Source organism: Cryptomeria japonica, chromosome 10 (assembly GCF_030272615.1).
Source record: "Cryptomeria japonica chromosome 10, Sugi_1.0, whole genome shotgun sequence".
NCBI classification, from domain to species: Eukaryota; Viridiplantae; Streptophyta; class Pinopsida; order Cupressales; family Cupressaceae; genus Cryptomeria; species Cryptomeria japonica.
The window spans coordinates 813400342-813424861 of record NC_081414.1 but is presented as its reverse complement, the minus strand read 5'-3'; the positions used below and the strand labels follow the sequence as shown (position 1 = coordinate 813424861).

The window sequence follows — 24520 nt, the reverse complement described above, 5'->3', positions numbered from 1 at the left end:
ACTATTAACCTTCTAGCTATTAATGACTAACTATTAGCCTTTACAAATGAGGAGCCAGGGCTTATATAGCGCCCTCAATACAATTCAATGGCTCAGATCAATTTGAGATCAATGGCCGAGATTTTACAATGAAAACCCTAATTAGAGTTTGTTACAACAAACTCAATTCTGGCCAATGAAATAATTGCATTATTTGGACACGTGTTTTCTTTGGAATATTCGACCAACGGAGAACCGGGGTAGGTACATCGAAGTTTGTGCCATCTCCCATGAGTCAGGTACATTGAATTTGGACACGCTGAGGTGGACCAATCCGACTGGAGGAGTGATGACTGGGATGCCACCTTGTCTGACACTTGTAACTTGGTAGATATTCAATTTGATGTTGCTGAGAAGCTATCTTTAATTAACTCTTCTGAAACTGTCTGCTTCTTCAACGAACCCTTGCTTTAACTTCCTTTGTCTTCGATGTGCAAGATGGATGGTGTACCTTTCCTTCGAATGCTGGACTGGAAGAGGTCGTCCCTGATGATGCTGGACCGGAGAAGGCCATCCTTGATGATGCTGCGCTGGAGAAGGTCGTCCTTGTTGATGCCGCACTGGAGAAGGTCGCCTTTTAACTGCAAGACAAACAAAAAGATGATTAAGGACACATAATAAATTCATTTCAACATAGCATTTTATACCTTAAATCATCAACAAGAAGACATCAAAATAAAGTTTGTTCAAGAGTCTTTCCAAGGATAGGCCCTATAAGAATTTCGCCTTGGACCCTTTGGAAGGGTAAGGAGCGAAATTCCAGTTTTAGGTCTTAATTCCTCATCTCCTTCACTTCAATTCATCCTACAGGGCAACGAAACATCATTTCAACCTCAACTATGCCTTAGGACTTAGTCTTGACTTGACACAAGGAGAAAATAGGGATTTTGATGAATTTCGCTCTGGACCCTTTGGAAGGGTCAGGAGCGAAATTCCAATTTTAGCTCAAAATTCACATTTTTGAAGGTGAAACATCTTTCCAAGGCATTCTAAATAGCTTCTCCCACCCTACTATAGGCCTGACTTAGCACAAAATTTGGAGAAAAGGATGGTTTTAGTGTTTTTCGCTCGTGACCCTTTGGAAGGGTCTGGAGCGAATTTCTTGCTTGTAGTTCACTTCTTCATCATTTCAACTTCAATCCACCTCACAAGGCAAGGAAATACTTCTCTTCTTTCATCCAACCTAAGTTTAACTTGATTTTGCAAGGCAAAATAGGTGATTGAAGGATTTTCGCCCTGGACCCTCTGGAAGGGTTAGGAGCGAATTTCCTCCTCTGGCCTAAAATCATCACTTCTGGAGACAACCATCAACTCAAGGGCAATCACAAGGGCATCTTTTACCTTGGTCTAGGCTTGGCTTGGCACAAATTTTGGAGAAAATGATGGGTTTTAGGATTTTCGCTCTGGACCCTTTGGAAGGGTCAGGAGCGAAAATCTTGTTTTAGGCTCATTCCTCCATCATTTCAACTTGAACTCACCTCCAAGACTAAGGACACATTGCCTCACTCCTATCTAGGCCATAAAAATCAAAATGTTAACTTGTCTTGCAAAGAAAGTAGGTGATCCTAGGATTTTCGCTCTGGACCCTTTGGAAGGGTCAGGAGCGAAATCCTTGGTTTGGGCCAATTTCCATCATTTTTTAAAACCAAGTAACTTCAAAAGGGTAAGAACATGTCTCCTCGCACCCATCCAAGCGATGAAAACCTAACGTTTGACTAGACTTGCAAGGAAAATAGGTGGTTGAAGAATTTTCGCCTTGGACCCTTTGGAAGGATCAGGAGCGATTTTCATCATTTGGCTTAATTCCTTCAAACTTGATAATTATTGACCATTCAAGGACATGCCTAAAGACACCTCTAATCTTGACCCACACTAGACTTGGCGTAAATTTGAGGGAAAAGATAGGTTTTGCACAATTTCGCCCTGGACCCTTTGGAAGGGTCAGGAGAGAAATTCGCTTTGGACCCTTTGGAAGGGTCAGGAGCAAAATTTGACATTTTGGACTCTCCGTCAGGATCATTTTATGGAATATAACATTTAAGTATAAGTTCTTATACTTTAAGTTATATTCCATATATACTTCCAGGATGTTTGAGAGTGGTTTCAGACCTCCAGGAGTTATATTGCAAAATCTAGTTGTTGGAGGATTCTTCAGTTTTCCAGACTTAGTCAAATTTCAGGATTAGGACATTCTAGACTTAGCCAAATTTCAGGATCAGGGCAGTCCAGACTTAGCCAAATTTCAGGGCATTTGAAGATCAGGATGACATTCCAGACTAAATCACTCACCAACTTGACCTAGCTCTGACCTTCAAGAATGATACCCACTCACAAAGCAAGACACAATTAGCAACAAGAGGAAAACCAGACCCTAAGGAAGACTCTCAAAGAAACCCTAACCTGGAGCACCTGCTGACTCCCTTGGCTCAAGCAAAGCCTACCATCCTATTGATCCCCTGGCGACACTCAAAATGCAAAGGCTAACAGACAAACCCTAAACACCTAGAAAACAAACCCTAGAAAGCAAAAAGCAGGGGTCCCCATTTGCAATGGGGCGATGTGTGAATACGTCACAACAGGTTCCTGGGTCATGAAGGGAAAGAATTGGGAAACCTGGGATTTTGGGGTCATGAAGGGGAAGAATTGGGAAACCTTGGATTCCCGGGTTCTGGGGTCATGAAGGGAAAGACTTGGGAAACTTGAGATTTTGGGGTCATGAAGGGAAAGACTTGGGAAACCTGGGATTTCGGGATTCCGGGGTCATGAAGGGAAAGAATTGGGAAACCTGGGATTCCGGGGTCATGAAGAGGAAGAATTGGGAAACCTGCCTCTTGACAAGACAAACTTCATGATCATTGGTTCTTTCCTTGATTAATTGGGGTAGCGCTGGTCCATGGAACATATCTCTGGTCGGTTCTCACTGATGGACCGAGGGTCTCATAAAATAATAACACATACGTTCTCATCTTTAAAAAACAAGCCTAGGGCATACCCACGTACCTAGAATAACTAGAACTATGTGCTTGGACAACAGAGCATACAAATTAGTGTGGAGAATAAAATGAAAATCTAACAACCATTCTCATCTCCTCACTACAAATTAATCATACATTCAAATTGATGAGGGTCTTCACTTGCTTGAAATGTATAACATTTGGCACAAATTTTTAACTCTTGATGGATAAATGCATTCTATTGCTAGAAACTCACCTATGATTATTGCTACAAACAACTACCATGCTTACCTCTGTAAATGGCTACAATGCCTAGCCTTGCAATGTTTATTGTCGTGATATCTACAATGATCTGACCTTGTGAATGGATCCAGTGCTTGCCAATATCCTTGCGAATGGCTTTAGGGCCCACTCTACCCATTTGAATGAATTCAATGCTCTACTGTGCAAATTTCTCTAATGCCCTGTTGGTGAAATGATATTTGTATACAACCCCAATACCTATTGAATGTTCATGCATTAAGTTACCCCTATCCCCTTAAATACATCATCGTATATTTGTCATCGCATTCATAATCTGATATACCCCATATATACCCCATTGCGAGTAGTAGCTGTTTAGTGACTTCCCAATGCTAATAATATGGCATGCTCAATTTAACAATCTAATAATGCTGAAATTCTCAAATAGCTGTCATCCTATGACCTACAATATACACGGCTGTGGTTTTAGTGAGTTTTTTGGGGAATCTGTACACAGCCAGTTCATATCTTGTTGCATTCAATTTCATTTTACAATAATTCTGTTGTTATCTGTTAAATGAAGGCATTGGTTTTGTGGTTTTATATTTAGTTGTTATCATATATGATTTTATTGTAATACCTAGTATCAGATCCCAATTTGTTTCTTCATGTAGAGATAATTGTGAAATGATTTTAATATTTATTTGGTGGTTTTCAATTTTTGTTTATTTTGTTTTCTTTGTTCTTGAGGTTAGTCTTTGAAAATGTTCCTGACTGTTTTTGATTAAAAAAGCAGCGATAACCAAGGCACTGACCCTTAACATGGCAAAAAACTATCAACAACACTTTAACAGCACTAAAACAGTTTCAAAACATCAAAAACACAGATTGAAGAGAGTTCAACAGCAGAACAAGAGGGCCCAACCCCAAGCGAAAGCAAAAAGACCAACAACCTAAGACCTAAGGGGCCGATTTACGGACCCCAGTCATGTCTATGACCTTATTCCAGTCATCATAGGGGAACTTGTATAGCTCCCTGGCCGCCTGTTTGCCAGCATCATCCACAACAGTTCTTTCCCGCAGGAGGGAGAGTGTCAACGCAGAACTATGAAGCACCTGTAGGTAAAATTTGTTGATGCTGACCATCTGCTTGTCTCTGATATCCAGCTTGCGCTTTATTTCCTCGGTTTCCTCTACCTGACTGTTGTTTGATTTGTGGGTTTGGGGTTTTTTGGCTCAATTTTTACAAAAAGAGTTCAAAAATATTTTTCACAGGCACATGGCAGCATTTCCTTTCTGCTCTCATACTGTTGAAGTTTCTATTTTTTACAAAAATTATCAGGTTTGCTTATGGATTATTTTCTTTCTGCTTTGGACTAATTGTATTTGATAGTTTCTGCAATTAGATACATTTATCTATGATAATGAATCTAAAGTATTATTTTCCGACTACTTATGTGTGAATTAGTGCACTTTGATTAAATATCCGACTATAAATTTGTATTTTCTTGTCCTGATTTAATAATCATGCATGTGAACTGCAGCCAATTTATGTATCTCTTTAACTTTTTCTTTTTGTGATCTTTATTTTTGTTTAGGAGATCCAGGAATCCTTGAAAGAAACATGGTTACAAGAAGTTTGGTTTTAGACATGAACATATGCACTTGATGCATATAGTGGATGTAATGGCAAGGAAAGGAAGCACTTGTGGCATCTGCGAGAATGTAAATCTCCCTTCAGTTTGTGCACCTTGTGTGAATTCGAGGTATTCTTAAGTTTTCCACAAAATTATGAACATAGCTAAAAATGCTCAATGAAGATTTATGCTTCCTTTTAATCCCCGTTTTAGGATAATATCACTGTATTGCAATTGTTTGTGCCAGCCATCAAGCAATGGTCATGAAAGGATATCTTTATTAATGGCTAGATGATGCAGTGGTAAAAAGGATGGAAAAACTACAGAGTCAGATAGCTAGTTTCATGTATAAATTCCATAGTTTACCAAGAGACCCGTCTCCTGCCCCCTGAGACTCGCCTTGGAGATGGAGATGCGTCTCCAGTACCGGAGACGTCTCCAGAAACTTCCCAATGCATAGGGTTCTTTTAGCTGCCATCTCTGAAGTCTCCTCACCAGAAATTGATGTCTCCTGCCAGAAAACTTAGGGCAAAATGCAGTAAAAGGCAAATAAATAAAATAAGACTGCAGAAAAGAAAAGTCGTAAGGAAATAACTAATAAGGAAACCGTGTTGCAGGAAGACAAAAATCCATGCAAAGTTATAGTGATCAGATCTGTTGACAGTGTAGACTTTTTGAGAGGTACATAAACAGTTGTATGATTGATTTCTTGTCATCGTAATGGTCGAAAGAGAAATTGCCTTTACTAATTATCTGACAATATTGATTGTGCTCAACACCTCTATTGCCTTACTTTCACTAAACCTTGTAGACTGGCTATGGTACCGACAGTATAAGCAATTTTAATTTCAATTTTTGTTCAATTTTTGTTCAATTTTAAAGTTAAACATTACTGCTATTCTTATTTTCAAAGTTCTTTGTCATGATATTTTCTGGAAATTGTCAAACTATATTAAAAAAAATTGCATCTCCAAGTACCCCCGTCTCCTATTTTGAAAATTAGCCGTACCAGTCTCCAGAGTCTCCAAGTACCCCCGTCTCTTGGTAACCTTGATAAATTCAGAAGGTAAAAATGTTGTGTCAGTTTTGATGAAGCTGGAAAGGAATATATACAGCATACTACGTCAAAAGTTAAAAGAAGCTATCAAATATATGAAGTCTTGTGTGCTATGTTCCTGACCCAAAATCCATGATTATAATTGATAAAATATACAGCCAAAATTTAAATTCTGAAGTAAAATCTGACATTGACATCTGAACTATTTTAAACAAATATAATTTTCTGAAACTGCAAATCTTAATTTCTGAAAGACACGTGGACTATGAGAAAAAGAAAGAAGAACATGGAAAACCTCGAGAGAAGTCTTTTAGTGAGATTTAGTAAACTTTCATAAAGTATGCAAGATTATAAAAAGAAACCTTCTTCAGGGTGTGGTCATCAACTTGGTGCTCACTTGGCCAAGAGTTCAGTCTTCCACATTCAATCAGCATAAACAGTCTATGTGATTGCATTGATGACAGTGTCTCCGGGAATGTATCCCAGAACCTAGGTATATGTCCTGGGCATCTGGAACGTTTTGGGGACAAAGTGACGGGGATGGGATGTCCCACCTCTCTCACCACCTCTTTGTCCCCATTTTTTTGAAGTCTATGGGGGTGTCCCCTGAAAAGGGTAACATCACTTGTTCTTTATATGAAATTTGGGATGCCTTGGTAACCCTGGGATGACCAAGGGACACCATGACATCCCTTGATTGTCCTAGGGATGGTAGGTCACCCTCTTGCATCTGTAGAAATGGAAATTTTGATGTCTTTACAAATAAATAATTTTGTATGCAAGAGTCCATATTATAGATCTTGTAAAAGATGTCATACTTATTGGTCAGTAGTTGTGCTTTATTTTCTCATGTTGATTCTATATTTTAATCTTGGTGCATACACTCTTCATAGAATACAATTGAAAATCAATGCCTTCATAGAATTTGAACACAACACCTGGCGTTGCTAGCAGCAAACCATTCAATTTTGATTAGAATTCAAATTGTTGACTAATCAATAACTTATTAGAAACATGAGACAAGGGAGGGAGGGACCAAAGTTTGGATGGATCGCAAAAGTGTTAGATCCCATCCTCAGTACTCAAAGAAACATTGATTAATGACCATAGTCTACATTGATAGAACATCCTTTTTGCAAGACTATAGTCTACATGGATAGAACATACTTTTTGCAATACAAAACACTATCATTGAATTTCTCTTCCACTCCCATTGCTATTTTTTGAATTCCTCAACATGATTTAGATTGCTTTTCAAGTTAATTGTATAAGTTTTTTTGCATCAATGTTTTGGATCACACTTTGTGGTCCATGTTTAAGATGAGGAAGAGAAATGAAATGGAATGCGAACTAATCTCACTCAATACTTGCGAAGCATAGGGGAGAAGAGAGTGGAAAGCGAAAAGTTCAAGAGGAATGTAGGATATGACAAAATATACAATTAAGGAGGATAGCCCAAAAATAGAGAGAAAAAGGCAGCTAAAATTCAAACCGTAATATTAGAGGAGGCTATAGTATCATAATAATGATAAATTAATAAATGTAGTGAGATTAAAAGAATGATATTGAATTAAAATTATAACAATGATATAAAAGTACTACAACAAGATGGTAAACATTATACTTGCTAATAACAATAATAATATTAATAGAGATAATTATATGTTATAAGGTCATAGAACAATTAATCTTAGTGTAAGATTAATATGATAATATTATTAATAATTAATTAATAGTAAGTCAAAAACTAATAGTAATAAAATTGATCATGTAAATCAATATACCAACATAGAAAATCACAACAATTGGTGCAAATGATATGGATAGGAATAACGAATTAAGAATGATAGTGAAAAGGAAGCAAAGGGTTGAACAAAGAGAGAAATAAACTTGTGAAAAGAGGAAAGTAAGAAGCAAGGTACAAGTGAAAGAGGACAAGATGTAAGAGGGGAAAGGGATAAAGCCACAAAGATAGGAAAGTAGGGGGATGTTACTAAGGAAGTGAAGGATGGAAAGGAAGGAGATATGTGCACTAGATAGTATGGTGCAATACAAGGGGGATGTTTTTAAAGAGCCAAGTTTTAGAGAGTTTAACCTAGCATGTCAAGTGAAACTTAAACTCCTACAATAATCTTAACCAAAGCCACAAAGATAGGAAAGTAGGGGGATGGTACCAAGGAAGAGAAGGATGCAAAGGAAGGAGAGACGTGCACTAGATAGTGTAGTGCAATACAAAGGGGATGGTTTTAGAGAGCTAATTTTAGAGAGTTTAACATAGCATGCCAAGTGAAACTCAAACTTCTATAGTAACGTTGGTTAAGATGATAGGAAAGGTGTCATAGCCTTTTCAGTTTTCCTAATGTTAAGTGTATAAAGGATGCATTTTTCGGACTATAAAATAGAAAAACTCAATTTTTGGGATATAGACCATTTTTGGGCAAAATAAAAATTATAGGTTGTTTGGTAGCATCTATTGTGTAGGTCCTTTTGAGTTTGACGATTTAAAAAGACATGGGATTCCAACAACATCGCAAATCAAAAGTTATGGCCTTTGGAAGTTGGGCCTTCCACATTGGAAATAAAAAAATCTAGGACATAGAAAAGAGTTGTAAGAGGGAGTTACAAATATTGCATAATTAATGATGCATGTTATGACACAATATAAGACATCTTTTATTGGAGATAATGAAGCCAATGTGAAACACCCGAGTTGGTGAGTAGATTACTTATGACAAGTGGAAGAAATATGCTACTTTAATTATGTGAGCTGATCTCTAGATCTAGATGTTGGTTTTCTAACTAATTATTTGGATGCCAAATTATTGGTTGTGTTGGGTGAAAATTTTGTAAACTTGTAAAGGGTTACAAAAGAGTGTTTCACGACAGCTCTAAGGATAATATCTCTTAGAAAGCAAGATACGCTCCCTCCTAATTATAAGGGAAGGCTCCCTCTTTCTACTGCAATTATTCTACTTTCTTCTACCTGCTAACTTTACACTAATCAAAGGTACAACAACTTAGTTCTCTTTTTTCGAAATCAGTTCCATCTAATTCTCTTATAAGAATAGACTTTTCCCTTAATATAAATAACTTGAAAACTTGCAGTAATACTTAAAACTAATTATTTTGGAAAGTAAAGTGTCCATGAAAGAGCAAAGTCTCTCGTTACTTTCCTCTTTTGAAAATGACTTAGGGATGGGAACTCACAATTTAAAAACTCAAAGATTCTTTTTATGTATTATAACTCCTATCAACCACTGTAACCCAATATACTGTTAGTTCAAAGACTGACAGATATATTGAAATATATTCTACTCTAACTAGATAGTCTGCACAACACAAAGACTTCACTTTCTATCTTTTTAAGTTCAACTCGAGGGATAATTTGCAAAAGCACAAAGACTTGAAACAATATTATCTTAACCAGATCCCAATTATTGAATCTTCAAAGTAACTCAAAGATTACTTGCAAAAATCCAAAGTTCTTCAGTATCTATCACCAATAAGTTTCACCAACTTCAATCAATTGAGAGCATATGATACTAAATGACATAAGAACATCAATATCACACAAAGATTGAATTCAAAACAAAGTTTGAATGCCAAGCTTCAATCCTTCTTGATTAAATTGTAAATTCACAAAAAGAACACATAGTCTCAATTTGTTCTTCACTTGGGCAAAGTTTTGTTGCATAAAATAAAGATGGAAAAAGATCCTTATAACAATAAAAACCCTCATATATATAGGAGAGGGGTGCAACATGAAAATAGGAAAATATAACTAATTCTACAACTAAGTCAAAAGAAGAGTTCGATTTGACTTAATTCTACAACTAAGTCAAAAGAAGAGTTCGATTTGACTTAGGACTTGTGCACTCAACAGATGCACATGAGCAATTACAAAATGACACTTGAGGCGTTGATAGACATAAAAAAATGCCACTGGGAAAAACACGAAAATAACTAAGTAGCTGGAGTTCCATTTTATGCATCATCACTTTCATTCTTCTTTAGAAATCCTCTGAAATTATGGGGAATGACTTGTACTCTTGCATCTTTAGGTTCTTCAGAAAATGACTTGTTTGAAGAAGATCATTTGCGTTCATACTCTGGATTCACACAAAATCAGGGTTAAAAAAACCCTGTTTGAAAACTTAGAAAATTCCAAGGTTGAGGTGCAAACCCGATTTACACCTTGGATAGTGAAGTGAGGTGCAGTGTAGGAGTTTAAACCCGACACTACACTTTGGAGGTACAAAACACTTGGGAGGTGCAGTGTAGGAGTTTAAACCCGACATTGCACTTTGGAGGTGCAGTGTAGGAGTTAAAACCCGACACTGCACTTTGGAGGTGCAAATCGGGTTTATAAACCCGATTTGCACCAAAACATAAACAAAGACTAAGGATAAAAACCAAGTGTAAATTGGGGTTATAAACCCGATTTGCACCTAACATAGGACTTAACTAAAATAATTCAAAAATACTTAAAAACCCCCAAATTGAAGATCAAGTTACCAAAGCACACATATGAGGAGACCAAAAATGCCTCGAAAAGTGTGCCTTAGAGCACATGGGCTACAAATTGAACAACATTTGTAGGATTACCCCAATTTTTCCGTGAGTTCAAATTGGGGACAACAGGTTGGTTTTAGCTCAGGGTTTTGTAGTTACCATTTGATGGTTTCATGTTTTACTTATTTTTATAGTGCGCTTGAGATGGAAGTATTGATATTGAGTTATAGATATTCTAATGATGGTAGAGTTGCTCAATCTCTGGCTAGTTTTACTCTTGTAAAGGCTTGCTTTGTAAGTGTATTTTAACTGTGTTTAGAGAAATGAATAATACATTGGGCTGCTTTGTAGTGTGGGATTTTCTCTCAAAAGTGTTTTCCCTATCTACACCTATGTTGAGGTATAATTTTGTTTCTTGTTTTCTATCTGTTTTTTGTTTCTATGATTCTAAAGATCTAAAATTTGGACATTACTCTCCTCTAAGAATAGTTTAGTAAGCATTTTTTTCTACCTTGCTTCTTTTCATAAGGTAAGTCCTAAGCTAAATCCTAAGCTACCCTGCACAAAAACATTACATAGCTCACTTGGAGCCAAAAATATGGAACCCCTCAAAATGAAGAGAAAAGAACAAAAAAGAGATGAGAAACCCTAGAGAAGCCCTAAATAAACGACAAAATGACACATGGCTTCTTTATGAAATTTCTGAGTTTCACACCTCCAAAAATCTGCACTTTTTTCTTTCACTCTGTCTTTGATCGGCAACTTTGATCCTGCTGGAGTCACATGAAAAATCTGGAAAATGACCCTTCAATTACACATTTTTTGTGACAAAAGACTTGTCACACTCATACTCTACCCCTCGACTGAAAATTTCCCTCTTTGTCACCTGACTGTTGCTGTTTGCAGCAGCTCACAATTTCTCTCTGACTAAAAATGGAAAAATCTTCCCTTTGGCTGGAAATACTTTGTCACTTTCTGAAATTTCTCTTTGATGCAAAACACCTCAAGTGTGATGAAAAAACCGATAGCTGTACATTGCATGCAAGATGGAAATAAAGTCCTTGGAAAAATGCTTCACATATTGTTTTCTCAAATCTCTCATTTATTCTATGAACACAATAATTGCCACTTTACTTTTTCCTTACCCTTTGTCAAGGCCCTGGTAAAATAAATTTTCCCCTCTCTGCATGATTATTATACTCCCATTCTGCAACTTTCTTTACCCCAAGACCTTTCTGGAAAATATATTGCCCCTATTGAGCATCATATATTAAAATATTTCAACCATGAATTAGGGATATCTTGCCCTTTCCTAAAACACTCACTTGTTCCCATTATCATACACACAACCAATCTGTGAAAATCATTTTACCTAAAGGTGAAATCATTTCACTCCCTTTTGCAGTGTGCCTTTCATCTATCCAGCATAATCCCATCATAAGATTATTATACACACATACACAAATTATGCATTGCATCGATTTGATTATTTTCACCATACCATTCGTATGTGGCATCCTTAAGATTTTTAATTTAAGTGTGCATTGTTTGCAATTCTCTATGTTCCGTTTGTAACTACCAAGTTTCATTTGCCCCTTGCAGACATTACACAAGAAACACCCAGCCATATCATATCTTGACAACTCCACTATCTTTATCCATTATTCATCGGAGGCCCTCCTCTTGAATATCTGCAACAATGGGACTTGGTGCCAGTTTTGAGTTCTACTCAATTCATAACTGGCAGCCGATTCATCTTTCACCCGAAAGCTTTAGCAAGGAAATTACTTGTAGCGCACCCACAAATAATGAAGTATTTCATGCAAACTGTAATGCCCCCACTTTGAAATATAATTTAATAATAAATAATGATAATAATATTAAAATACAAAATTAAAATATAAAGTAATATAGTTAAATATAATTAAAATTTAATTAAGTTAATGAATGGTCAAAAGACATGAAATGAAAAGTTGTGACTCCCTCAAACATGAGATATAAAAGGGAGAAGATAACCTCATTTGAGGGGGATATTTTGGGAATCAAAAGTGCACATATGGTTTAAATAAGAAGTGCAGAACTGATTGTGAAAGGTTGTGTCCCTTTCAAAGGACAGAAATAATAAAGAGTCACACTCTTTTAAAGGGTGCTAAGGGTGAAAGGTGTGTCTCTTGCCAAAGGGCATACATGATGAAGAGGTGTGACTCTCCCTCACATTGGAGGATATAAAGTGGAAAAGTTTTCATTTGAGAAGTAGGGATCCATGGAATAGATAAAATATATGAAACATTAGAAGCAGATTTAGAAGCAGACCTAAGTCAGAATTATAAGAAAATCTGGAAGAATGATATGAACATTTATCAAAGAGATCAGAACACAAATACAAATCTGCAAATAGTAATAAAGCAGGCATTGAAGGAAAAGAAGAGGAAATATTAAATCAATAACCAGAGAATCAGACTTGATGGAATAGAAAGGATTTTCACACACACACACATATATATCTGAGTATAGGCAGCAGATAAGATTGATATAAACAACAAACCTGTGCATTTAAAGAGGGAAACAACATCAAACTAAATCTGTCCAAATTAGCACAATAGACTGAAAATAGACAGCCTGCAATAATTCTACAAGTATATTGGACAAAATTTAGTGTCCTCCCAAAAGGGGACATTACAAGTGGTATCAGAGCATGTTCCTGTCAACCTAGGAAGGGCCCTAGTTAATGCAATTGAGTCAGCAAGCCGTAAGAGCTTTAGAAAGAGAGAGAAAGAAAACCTCTTTAGCCATGGAACATGAATTTAGAAACTTTATGGAAAAAACTGCCCAAGCACTCCATAACATCACATCAACTATAAATGATCTCAAATCAAATCACGAAAATAGAAGGGACAGGTCACCAAGCCCATTAGAAGGAAACGACAGAGCTACCCAAGAATCTACCCATAGAACCAATATGCTCTCTTTTTTGATTGGAGAAGAAACCCCTAAAGATGATGGAGGAACTCATATCCCTAGGTATAGGGAGCTTGCTGCAGAATATGCAAGATTGGACGCTTGTAATGTCCCCTAATAAATAAGTTGCCAAACGTTAAATTTGAAACAATATTAATTATTTTATATTAATATCCCATTCATTAATATAAATAATTAATATTACATGTTCCTATTATTAAAGCATTTTAATAAACACCGTAACTATCTACTTAATAGTTCTTAACTATTATTTAGTTTCCTACGGGAAATAAAACCAACTTATTTGGTAAATAAAAGGATGGCGTCAGATGGAAGGAGTATGCCTGGAAGAAAAGATTTGAATCCTGCGTGTGTTAATACACATCTCAGAGTTAAATTGCCTTTTGTCAATCTTCGACTGACCTATTGGTCGCACGATTTTGGAGAAGAATCAATATTGCTTGAAGTGGAGTGAAGTTCAACGGAGATCCTTGGTGTATGACGCGGGTATGCGTATTACTGCAAATACGATCAACCGAATCGTGGAGAAGCATTCACGGCATCACACACACTATCGTTAGTGCCTCTGCAAACCGAAACATTGCATCAACGTACGACGTCTATGCGTGCCTTTGTAACCCGATATCGGGTTGTGACGTGAAAGATTGCCCTTACTGCATATGGGTGGTGCCGACAGTTATCCTGGAGAGAAGAGTTTGTCATCGTCGCGGTGTGAAGGATATTGATATCGTGTGGAGGATCTCATAGTGTTTGCATACAGTGAAAATGCAGTCTCAGACTTGACACATATGTTTGTACAGGCGTTACACACTTCGGTAAATTTGCTGCAACTGGAAGTGCATCCTCCTAGCTTTCTATTGAAGAGTTATGAAAAACCTTGGGTAAACATTCAACATCAATTCCGGCATCAACGTGAAGTCTAAAACGGCGGTCACAACTACCCAACCAGGTGCATCATGAAAAGAATTCTCTTCCCTGTTCTCTGATGGAATAAATTGATATCAATGTCTGTGAAAAATGACTGTTCTAGTTTGCTATATTTATCAGTGATTACTAAATAGAATTAGAACCAACGCAAATAAGGTAGACTCCAAATAAATAAAATACTATATAAGATGTTTATTTCCACCATCGGCTGTGCTGTACAAACAATCTTCAGTTATGTCCAGGTTATACAACTGACTGCAATCAAATCCTAGCTAGGGAATTTTACAACGCTGAAATCAGGAGGAGCATTCCCTTTTTTGAATATTGTAGAGCAGATTCTAGTAGGGGTCATAAAGAGAGGAAAGCCCAACCTAAACATGAGATACAAAGCAAAGTAGGAAAGCTAACCATTCCCAACTTTGATGGAACCTGGAAAGTTACAGCCCGGTCATGGCTTCAAAAATTGGAGACCTACCTTTCTCTTTGCCTTATGAAGGAGAAGGATGCCATAACATTTGCTATATTACACTTGGAGGGTACAACCCATGAATGTTGGCATAATGGTCTCATCACACAAGACCACAAAAATATCAAAACATATGACACTTTTAAAGAGAGGCTCATTGAAAGGTTTGACAACACTCATCCCCAAAAGCACTTCAAAGATCTTATGGGGATTAGACAAAAAGGGACCCTTGAGGAGTACATTTCAGAATTCCAGAGGCTCTGTTATGGTCCCCGGAATATTCGAGGACAAAGTTATCTACTTGTTGATGTGTATTTTGTACACGACCAAACACAGAATAAAATACCCAGAGGTATCTTATCCTCTCTTGAATAAAGTCTCCGAATGCTGAAGATGTCGCGAAAAGGATCAATCGGGATGACTTCAAGGTTCTTTTTTGTAAGATCTCTACGTGTGGATAAGCACCAGTGGTCGTTGTGTTTGCTGTTTCTTCAAGGGGCCTTACGTACTTTCAGAGAAAGCTTGTTCGTGTTACTCTCTTTCCAAATGAAGGAACAGGATTTTCCTAACACTAACAGATTTTCAAAAAATGTCAAAAGATAAGGGTTTCGGGGAATAGAGACTTAAACTGATCCTAAGAATGACTCAATGAAGGCTAGACTTGATAAGATTCTACCAATTTCAGTATCGCCAAGAAATTACAACTCTACTGGAATTGATGCGATCTTCTAAGGGGATTCAATAACTTTCAAATCATCAAGGATATAGATACTATCATGGAGATACATGTCAATACTTCCAATAATGATTGAATTCTTAATCAATCTTAATGTTTCCAGTTGACCCCACAAGGCGTCCTCACAATCAGTAAGAAGCTAGTGGTTTGGAATGTGAATCTTATCAAAGATCAAGCACAACAATTCGTCCTTCAAACTTAAAATTTAAATGCTATTTCAATTGAAAGTGATTCAAGAAGATAAACAATCATGAAGATAGCCACAAGTATTGCAATAAAACACCATAACTTCAATATTTTATTGATCTCATAGCCAAATGGACAACAATTGTTCAAGATTCTTTCTTCACTACTCAATCTTGCTACAAACAATGACTAATTTCTCTCCAACTTTCTAACTTTCTAAACTTCTAAGTTCTTTTTCTAACCCTTTAAAATGAAATGAGTGAGGGCATATATAGCATCCTTAAATACAATGAACGACTTGGATCAATTTGAGATCAATGGCCAAGATTTTACAATGAAACCCTAATTAGGGTTTGTTACAACAAACTTAATTCTGACCAATGAAATAATTGCATTATTTGGACACGTCTTCTTTGGAATATTCAACCAATGGATAGCCGGGGTAGTGTTGACGTGTATTTTGTACACAATCATACACAGAATAAAATACCCAAGGGTACCTTATCCTCTCTTGAATAAGTCTCTGATTGCTGAAGATGTCGCAAAAAAGGATCAATCAGGATGACTCCAATGTTCTTTTATGTAGGGTCTCTACGTGTGGATAAACACTAGTGGTCGTTGTGATTGCTGTTTCATCAAGGGGCCTTACGTATCCGAAATGCAGGAACAAGATTTCCTAATACTAATGAATTCCAAAAAAGATCAAAAGGGGAAGGTGTGCAAGAGATAAACTCTAATCTAATCCTAAGAACAACTCAATGTAGGCTAGACTTGGCGAGATTCTACCAACTTCAATATTGCCATGAAATAACAACTCAACTGAAATTGATGCGATCTTCTAAGGTAACAAATGATCTTTCAATTCACCAAGGATCATGGACACTACCACGAAGGCACATATCCAAAGCTCAATGACGATTGAAGGTTTAAGTAATTCAAGTTTCTCCAGTTGACCACACAAGGCGTTCCTACAATCAGCAAGAAGCTAGTGGTTTGGAATATGAATCTCACCAAAGATCAAGCCCAACACTTAGTCCTTCAAACTTAAATACTACTTTGACTGAGAATGATTTAAGAAAGTAAACAACCATGAAGATAACCATAAGAATTGCAATAAAACACCATAACTTCAATATTTTATTGATCTCAAAGCCATCATGAATAACAATTGTTTGAAATTCCTTCTTCAAAGCTCAATCTTGTTACAAAATACTTGCTTCTATCAAATTGCTAATCTCTAATCACTAATGCTGATATCTAATGACAAAATGAAAAGGAATGAGGGTATATATAGCATCCTCAATTACAATGAACGGTCCAGATCAAAAGAGGATCAATGGCCAAGATTATGACACCTAAACCCTAATTAGGGTTTTATTACAAAAGTTCCCTTTTTATTGCACAACATTAAATGCATAGCCAAATATTAAATTTGGCACAAAAATCTAGGAAACATAGACCAATGACAATTAAGGTGCCACATCATCTATAACAACCTTTCTTCTAGAATCTTATTCCCTTTCCAATGCTCCTTCTTAGCATATGCAATGAATCTAGACACAATTCCCTCGATCTCAGCAATTGGAATCTGGGGAAGATTCTTCATTCGTTCCTCCAAGTGGATGACCTGATCGAAAGCCTTGAGAAGAGCAGCGTCCCATCCAGGTTCAAGTTCTTTGATCTTCTCAATCAGGAGCATGGTGGCAAACATTTGATCCCGTTGCTCATTTGTAATAACATTCTCATCTTTGCAAAAGATGACCTTGACTCTATCTTCTAATTCTTGCAAATCCACATCTGTCTCAACTGCAATCCTCCTGCCAAGAATAGCACATAATACTTCGAACACTTTGTCCTGGCTCAGATGGATAATCTCTTCAACTTGATTGCATTTGTTACTGATGTCCTCAAAAAGAACTTCCTTCATCTGGAGTAAAGTTGACCATTGGAGTAAACTATGAGGTCCTCCATCCATTATCTTTTCTTGTGCTAGGACCTTCCTTGATGTTTGTCTGATTACTTGCAGGACAGGAATGATAACATCCTTAGTATGAGCAAAAGCAGCTACAGTTATCATTAGGTTGTGGATGACCTCAAGAACTTGAATAGCTCGGTGAATGGTCTGCATCATCCTTGTTGTAAATTCAATAGCAACTGTATGGGATTTGTCAATCCAAGAGCTCATAAGCTGAACCAAACTCCTGACTCTCTCTGCCTCGCCAACTGATTCAAGGGGAAGTGCCTGTGTAGGAGATACTGCTGGATCCTGACGTCTCAAAGGCTGATTGAGATGGCTAAAGTAGCCTCTCCAAGCACTGACCTCTCGCTCAAGCTTCCTATTCTTTTCCATTTCCTCCCTAAGCTTGTCTCTACATCATATTCCTCTGCGAGGATCTCACCTTCATACTTGTCCACTGCTGGTGTAGCTATCTGCAATTTCCTGGATCCTGTCTCATCTCTGATCATCTTGGACATCTTGGTGGCTTTCCTCTTTTCTGTCACTTCCTGAGAATTTCCAACAAGGCTCTCTAAATCAATCACATTATCTTCGTCCTCGATCACAATCACCCTTGTTAGTCTCTCTTTTAACCAATCTGGAATGGCAGATCTTGTTTCTCTAACCTGTATCTCATTAGGCAATGTTTCTTCTTCTCTGAGAGGAGATGTCACTTCGTCCTCGTTTTTGTCTTCATGTAGTTCATTGACTTGGAGAGATCGGCTTGATGAACGTTGAGATGCCTGTCCTTCTTCATGTTTATCATTTTGTACCATTGATTCCATAGATTCCTCCATTTCAAGTGTCCTCTTCTCTTGTCGAGAAGATGTGCCGGATGAACGATCTCGGTTGGCCTCTGGCTTCTTCTTGGAGGATTCCCTTTTCTCGGGTCTCTCTTTTCTTTTTGAGCCTCTAGGATGGGGGTTGCCTTCACTTATGCTTCGAAGGTTGCCTTCACTTGTGTTTCTGGGATTAGGATTACCCTCACTTACACTTGCTCCTCCCTCACCTGGCCTTTCCTCCAAAGTAAAAGTCATAGATATGCCCTGCTCTCTCAACTTTTGATGTTGCACATCAACCCATCTGCGAGTACAAGACAAAACTGGAGCCATCAAAGCATCTAGATCCAAAATTTCAGGTTCATTCCAATCTAGCCTCACTGCTTTGCTTTCTCGGTCATAAGATGATTGGAGATGTCTGCCACTGTCCTGAGCTTGGTCGGCCACTCTGTAAATTTTGCATTTTCTGATAAAGTCTAAAGGCAATCTGGAATGCATCTTTCTTTTCACTTCAAGATCATCTAAGAGATTCATCACAAAGTCCTCTACCTGAGGTTCATGTCTGTATTTCCTTCCGACTGTCTCTTCTATATACCCATAAGGATCAAAACTCTCTCTCATGGCAAAGAACGAAAATGAATACAAAGCTAACTCTTTTTCCGCATCATCCATGGCTAGGGCATTAGGACATACCTCAACTGAATTTCCTAGTATGATAGGAACAGGAACTCCATTTCCATGTTTGTGTTTGAATGCCTTCGCATAAGCTGCCAACTGTCTAGTTACCTCAAGTAACACAATTCTGTCTGTCGGATATCTTGGCAACATATAGGGAGGTGAAGGACATCCATGAACTCTAATATATGTAAACTTCTGGAATTGGATAAACCATGCACCGTACCTCTTTACAAGCTCTTGTGCATCTTGAGATAGCCGATTGTGAATCCCGCCTTGCAATGTCCTGGTGATGTTCATCGTGAAGGTATCATTGACTAACTTGTAGTTACTTCCTGGCGGATGATGCAAGTGAACATAGGAATCACAAACTCTGACTTCCCCGGGCCCTCTTCCGATCACTCCTCTGTGAGGCAGTCCTGCATATTCAAAACTCCTTATCAAGGCATATACGATGTATGAACTCATGTGGAAAGACTTGGTAGCCTTCAGTCTTCTTAACTGCACATCCAAGCAATGGCCAATCATTCTAGCCCAATGAATTGTTCCTTTTCCTTGAACTATCACTTGGATGAAGTAGAACATCCACTTCTCAAAATAGAAGGCTTGAGGAGCCCCTGTAACTCGGTTGAGTAATGTTATCAAATCTCTGTACTCCTCCTGGAAGTCGATCCTATGTGGTGTGTTCGGAATCTTGCTCGGGCGAGGACGACTCTTGAGTAACCAATTCTTGTTGATGATGCTCAAGCAAGTGTCTGGATCATCTTCATACATGGACCTGGCTCCTTCTAAGCTTTTATAAATCATATCTTTATGTTCTGGCAAGTGAAGAGCTTCACTGATAGCTTCCTCTGAAAGATAAGCAAAAGTGTCTCCTTCCTTGGACACTATCGATCTGGACTGTGGATCATAATGGCGAGCACACTCGATCATCAACTCATGGCACTGGATTGCTGGAGGGAAGCCGGCCGCCTTGATAATGCCACTTTCAATTATTCTCCTTGCGACAGGTGATGGCTTGCCAATGTAAGGGACCTCTCGAAACTTCTTCACACTGAAGTTTCCCAGGTTGGTATCTCCAATGTTGCTTCACTTAGACACGATCTTGGTCTCCAATTCTTTGTTCTTCCGATCTTCCTTCATGAGAGCTGGACGACTGGTGGATGCTCCTGCCTTCGAGGTCGCCATCGTAACACCTACACAACATTTCATAATGAGTAACAGATTTTGCAATGCATAAATATAGATTGGATTAAAGATTGAATTTAGGAAACTTCATGATAAGTCCTTGAGTTATCATTTCCTAATACGATTGAGCTATTGGAAATTCAAAATTTCAAAATTCAAAATTTAGATTAAGACTAGGACATTTCAAAATTCAAAATTTGGACAAAGGAGATCTTGCCATACCTCACTTTGAGAGCTAACTCTAACAAAAGGATGCAAAATTAGGAAATTCGCCTAGGCAAAAATCGAAGTTTGAAGTATTCAACGTGACCCTCCTCTAGCAAAGGCGCCTCCTTACTTAATTTCACCACCTTGAGGACTTCAACGTTTTGATAGAGAATTCGCTCCACTTCTAACCAAATTCGCACTCTTCCTTGGATGGAAATTTCGCACTTTTCCTTGTCTTCCAAAATCGCATGCAAATGAATGATTAAATGATGATTTGAAATGCTTCAAAGTACCCTCCTTATATAAGCGCTCACCTCTTTAATTACCTCTAGGCCGACTTGAAAATAAGGCAAATAATAACAAAAATTAAAATAAAAGGAGGCCGACTTTTGTATAAATATAAAAATAAAACCCAAGCGCTCTCCCTCTTATTTAATTAAATTAATAATTAATTAATTAAATGCCTTCGTAATTAATGATTTTTAAAAGGCTAAATTAATCAATTAAATGCCTTGTGCGCACCCATTAAATGCCAATTTTAATTAAAAATATCAAGGTTCATCGAAATTTAGCATTTAATGCAATTTGAAAATGATGTTGGCGCCTAGACATGGGAAGAATAATGAATATTAACATCATCGCTCTGGTCCCTGGTAGAGGGACAGGAGCGAGTTAGCTATTTCCATCAAATTCTCATAGTCTTTGTAACTTTGTTTTTCTTCGGAGTGTTCCAAACATCATCTCCATCATGCGTCTTGGCTTGGATCCGACCAATCTTGAAGGAAAAGACTTGATATTCTAAATTTCGCCCTGGTCCTTGACTGAAGGACAGGAGCGAACTTCCATTTGCAAGCTTATTCGTGTTTTGCCAACCTTCAAATTTGTCTTCAATAGATTTATTATGCTCCCCTTCACTCATTTTTGACATGAAACTCGCTTCAACTTGGTGGGAAATTTGTCTTAGGAGGAAATCGCTCTGGTCCCTGGGAGAGGGACAGGAGCGCCTAGGCAAATATGGGCTTACTTGGCGTCTTGCGATCTTCAAAATTATCTTCAATAGAGTGGTTACGCCTTGTTTCATTTGCCTCAAACTCAAAACTCACTTCACCTTCGCCCAAAACTTGTCTTTTAAGCAAATCGCTCTGGTCCCTTGGAGAGGGACAGGAGCTATCATTGAAATTCGCCCTGGTCCCTGGGAGAGGGATAGGAGCGATTTTGACTCTTTGAGTAGATTTTCTCCATCAAGGTGCACTCAAATTATATTCAACTGATAAAACACATTTTCTTTGTTCTCCTTAAATCGCGAAATCATTAAAATCTTGCAAGGACAAAGCAATCTTGGATTTCAAGCTCCGGTCCTTCAGTGAGGGACAGGAGCGATTTTGTCCTTCTGGCACATTTCCTTGTTTGCAAATTTCTTCAAATTATATTCAATGGACAAAGATGCCCTCCTTGATATCTTCCAATCCAAAAAGAACGTCTTAGTCCTGCAAGGACAGTTGAATTTTAAGAAACAAGCTCCGGTCCTTCAGTGAGGGACAGGAGCGATTTTTGTCCTTGAGGTCAAAATCTCAACTTTTCATTGCAAACGGCTAAATCTTGGCGTTCCATCATGTTGATTTCACCTTCCATTGCGTCCTTGACGTTTCAATTTGATCAAAATGAGGTCAAAAATGGTCTAAGTAAGTCATTTCGCCCTGGTCCCTGACTGAGGGACAGGAGCGATTTGACTTTAAACTTTAAAAATTTGCCATTTTGAGTCTCAAAAATCTTCTAAATCTTCAATTATTGCATCTCCTGGCGACCCTGCACAAGACAAATGAAACAAGTCAATGACCAAGATGCATAAAATACTAATTTCGCCCTGGTCCTTGACTGAAGGACAGGAGCGATTTTGCCTCTATAGGCCAAAATATCAAGGTTTTAAGACTTCAGTCACTTCACAAGGCATAACTAGGCTATCTCCAAGGCCAGGGGTTACTTATCAAACTTTCCAAAATTTGGTCAAAATTCACCCGGACAAAATTGCACAATTCCATTATCAACACTTAGGCAAAATTCGAACTTGCTTTCAAAATTCCGACTGGACCTAGACAGACACACCTGACATCCTAACAGACTCGTCCTATTTCAAAATTGCAATTCATGCGAGGATGCTCAATAAACTTTCAAAATTTGACTGGACTTCGGCTTGAAAATATCAAAAAAGGAAACCCTAAGGCTTAACCCTAGTCCAGACGACTCACTCACTTACTAAAAACCCTAAAAGCAAAGAGAAGAACAGGCAAACCCGAGCAAAAAAAGAGGGGGTCCCTATTTTAATGGGGCGATGTGTGAAACGGTCACAACAGGTAGGTACATCGAAGTTTGTGCCATCTTTAATGAGTCAGGTACATTGAATCTGAACATGCTGAGGTGGACCAACCTGATTGGAGGAGTGATGACTGGGATGCCACCTTGTCTAACACTTGTTTGATGCTCAATTTGGTGATGCTTTCCTTCAAATGCTGGACTGGAAGATAGATGGAGAAGGTCGTCCTTAATGATGCTGGACTGGAGGAGATCGTCCTTGTCCTGGCTTGATCTTCTTTGATGAGAGTCTGCCAAATAGTTGACCCTCAGGCTTTGGGGGTCGTCATTTGATGGCTACACAAAAGATTAAAGTTAGTCTTTGAGTATAATATCTTAAAGCATAGGATCTAAACCTTTCAAGGGAATAATTCAAAACATTAATTTGAAAATGACATGATAAATCAAGAATTATAAATTTTCAATTTAATTATGATTGGAAATTAGATTCTTCAAGACTTAGACTTTAAAAGATTGCTATGAAATCAAAATAAGTCTTGAATAGAAACTTCAAAAATTTGATTCTTCATACCTCCTTCTTTGAAAGCTTAACTATGAACCTTGGAAAATGGAAGAAAGAAGATCAGATTTTGCTGGATAAGGATTGAATTTTGGTCTCCCTTTGGATGAATTATGCCTCAATTAACCTTCAAAAGAACTTCGCCTTCCACTAGCCTCCAATTTAGCAAGAAATTCGCCTCCAATCTGGTATAATTCGCTTCTCTAATTTGCTCTTGAAATTCGCATGAGAAGAATAGTGAATGAATGATTTGAAAATGCTACAACACTCCTCTCTTAGATAAGGCGCTCACCCTAATTAACCATGAGGCCGACCTAACAAATTAGCAATAAAATAAGATAAAATTCCCTTTAGAAGGAGGCCGACTTGCTTGTAAAAGCAAATAAATGAATTTGAGCGCTCACCTTTATTTTTAAAATTTTAAAATTAATTTTAAGACTTGAAAGGTGTTCTTTTTCATTTGTTTTAAGGCTTAAAATTAATTGATTCAATTACAAATGCCTTAATTCATGTGAATTTGATCTAACTTCCCAAATGTCTTAATTTTGACAAATTTAGTGAGAATTGAGGAATGTTGAGGTTTGATCAAGGTTCAATGAAGCTTCTTTCCTCCTTAGGCTTTGAAATATCCAAGATGATGAAGGTCTAAACCACTTCAAGGCTTGTTTGAACTTTACATCCAAGCTTGTTCACTTCATGAATTGAAATTTTCACAACAAATATTTGCAAATTTAATGTCCTTGTCTTCACAATCTTGCAATTTGCCTTTGACTTAATCAAACAAGGTTGAATGATAGGTTTTTGATGATTTCGCCCTGGACCCTTTGGAAGGGTCAGGAGCGATTTTTTCTAATTAGGTCCTGAATATCTCATTTCTTGACTCCAAAATCTTCTGGAAGGCGAGCTCATGTTTGTTTTGACCTGACAAAGTCTTGCATTCCAAATTTTAGCATTTCATGAGTAATTTGGGTGAAAATGTGAATTTCGCCCTGGACCCTTTGGAAGGGTTAGGAGCGAATTTCTCTCCTGAGCTCAAAATTCTCATTTTTTGAAGATCTAAATTTCTTCAA

The 24520-nt window shown here is 37.7% G+C and overlaps 1 protein-coding gene across 6 annotated transcripts in view; it reads left to right on the top strand.

Moving 5' to 3' along the window:
• LOC131068436 (uncharacterized) overlaps positions 1-24520 on the top strand; it is a 207755-nt gene that overhangs the window by 31951 nt on the left and 151284 nt on the right. For 5 of the 6 annotated variants that reach the window (XM_058003626.2, XM_058003625.2, XM_058003624.2 and 2 more), the window contains exon 3: positions 4835-5002. In XM_058003626.2, the coding sequence (XP_057859609.2) occupies positions 4896-5002 (107 nt within the window). In that variant the 5' untranslated portion in view covers positions 4835-4895. The remainder of the gene's footprint in view (positions 1-4834; positions 5003-24520) is intronic. The other variant, XM_058003630.2, reaches the window with a different exon arrangement.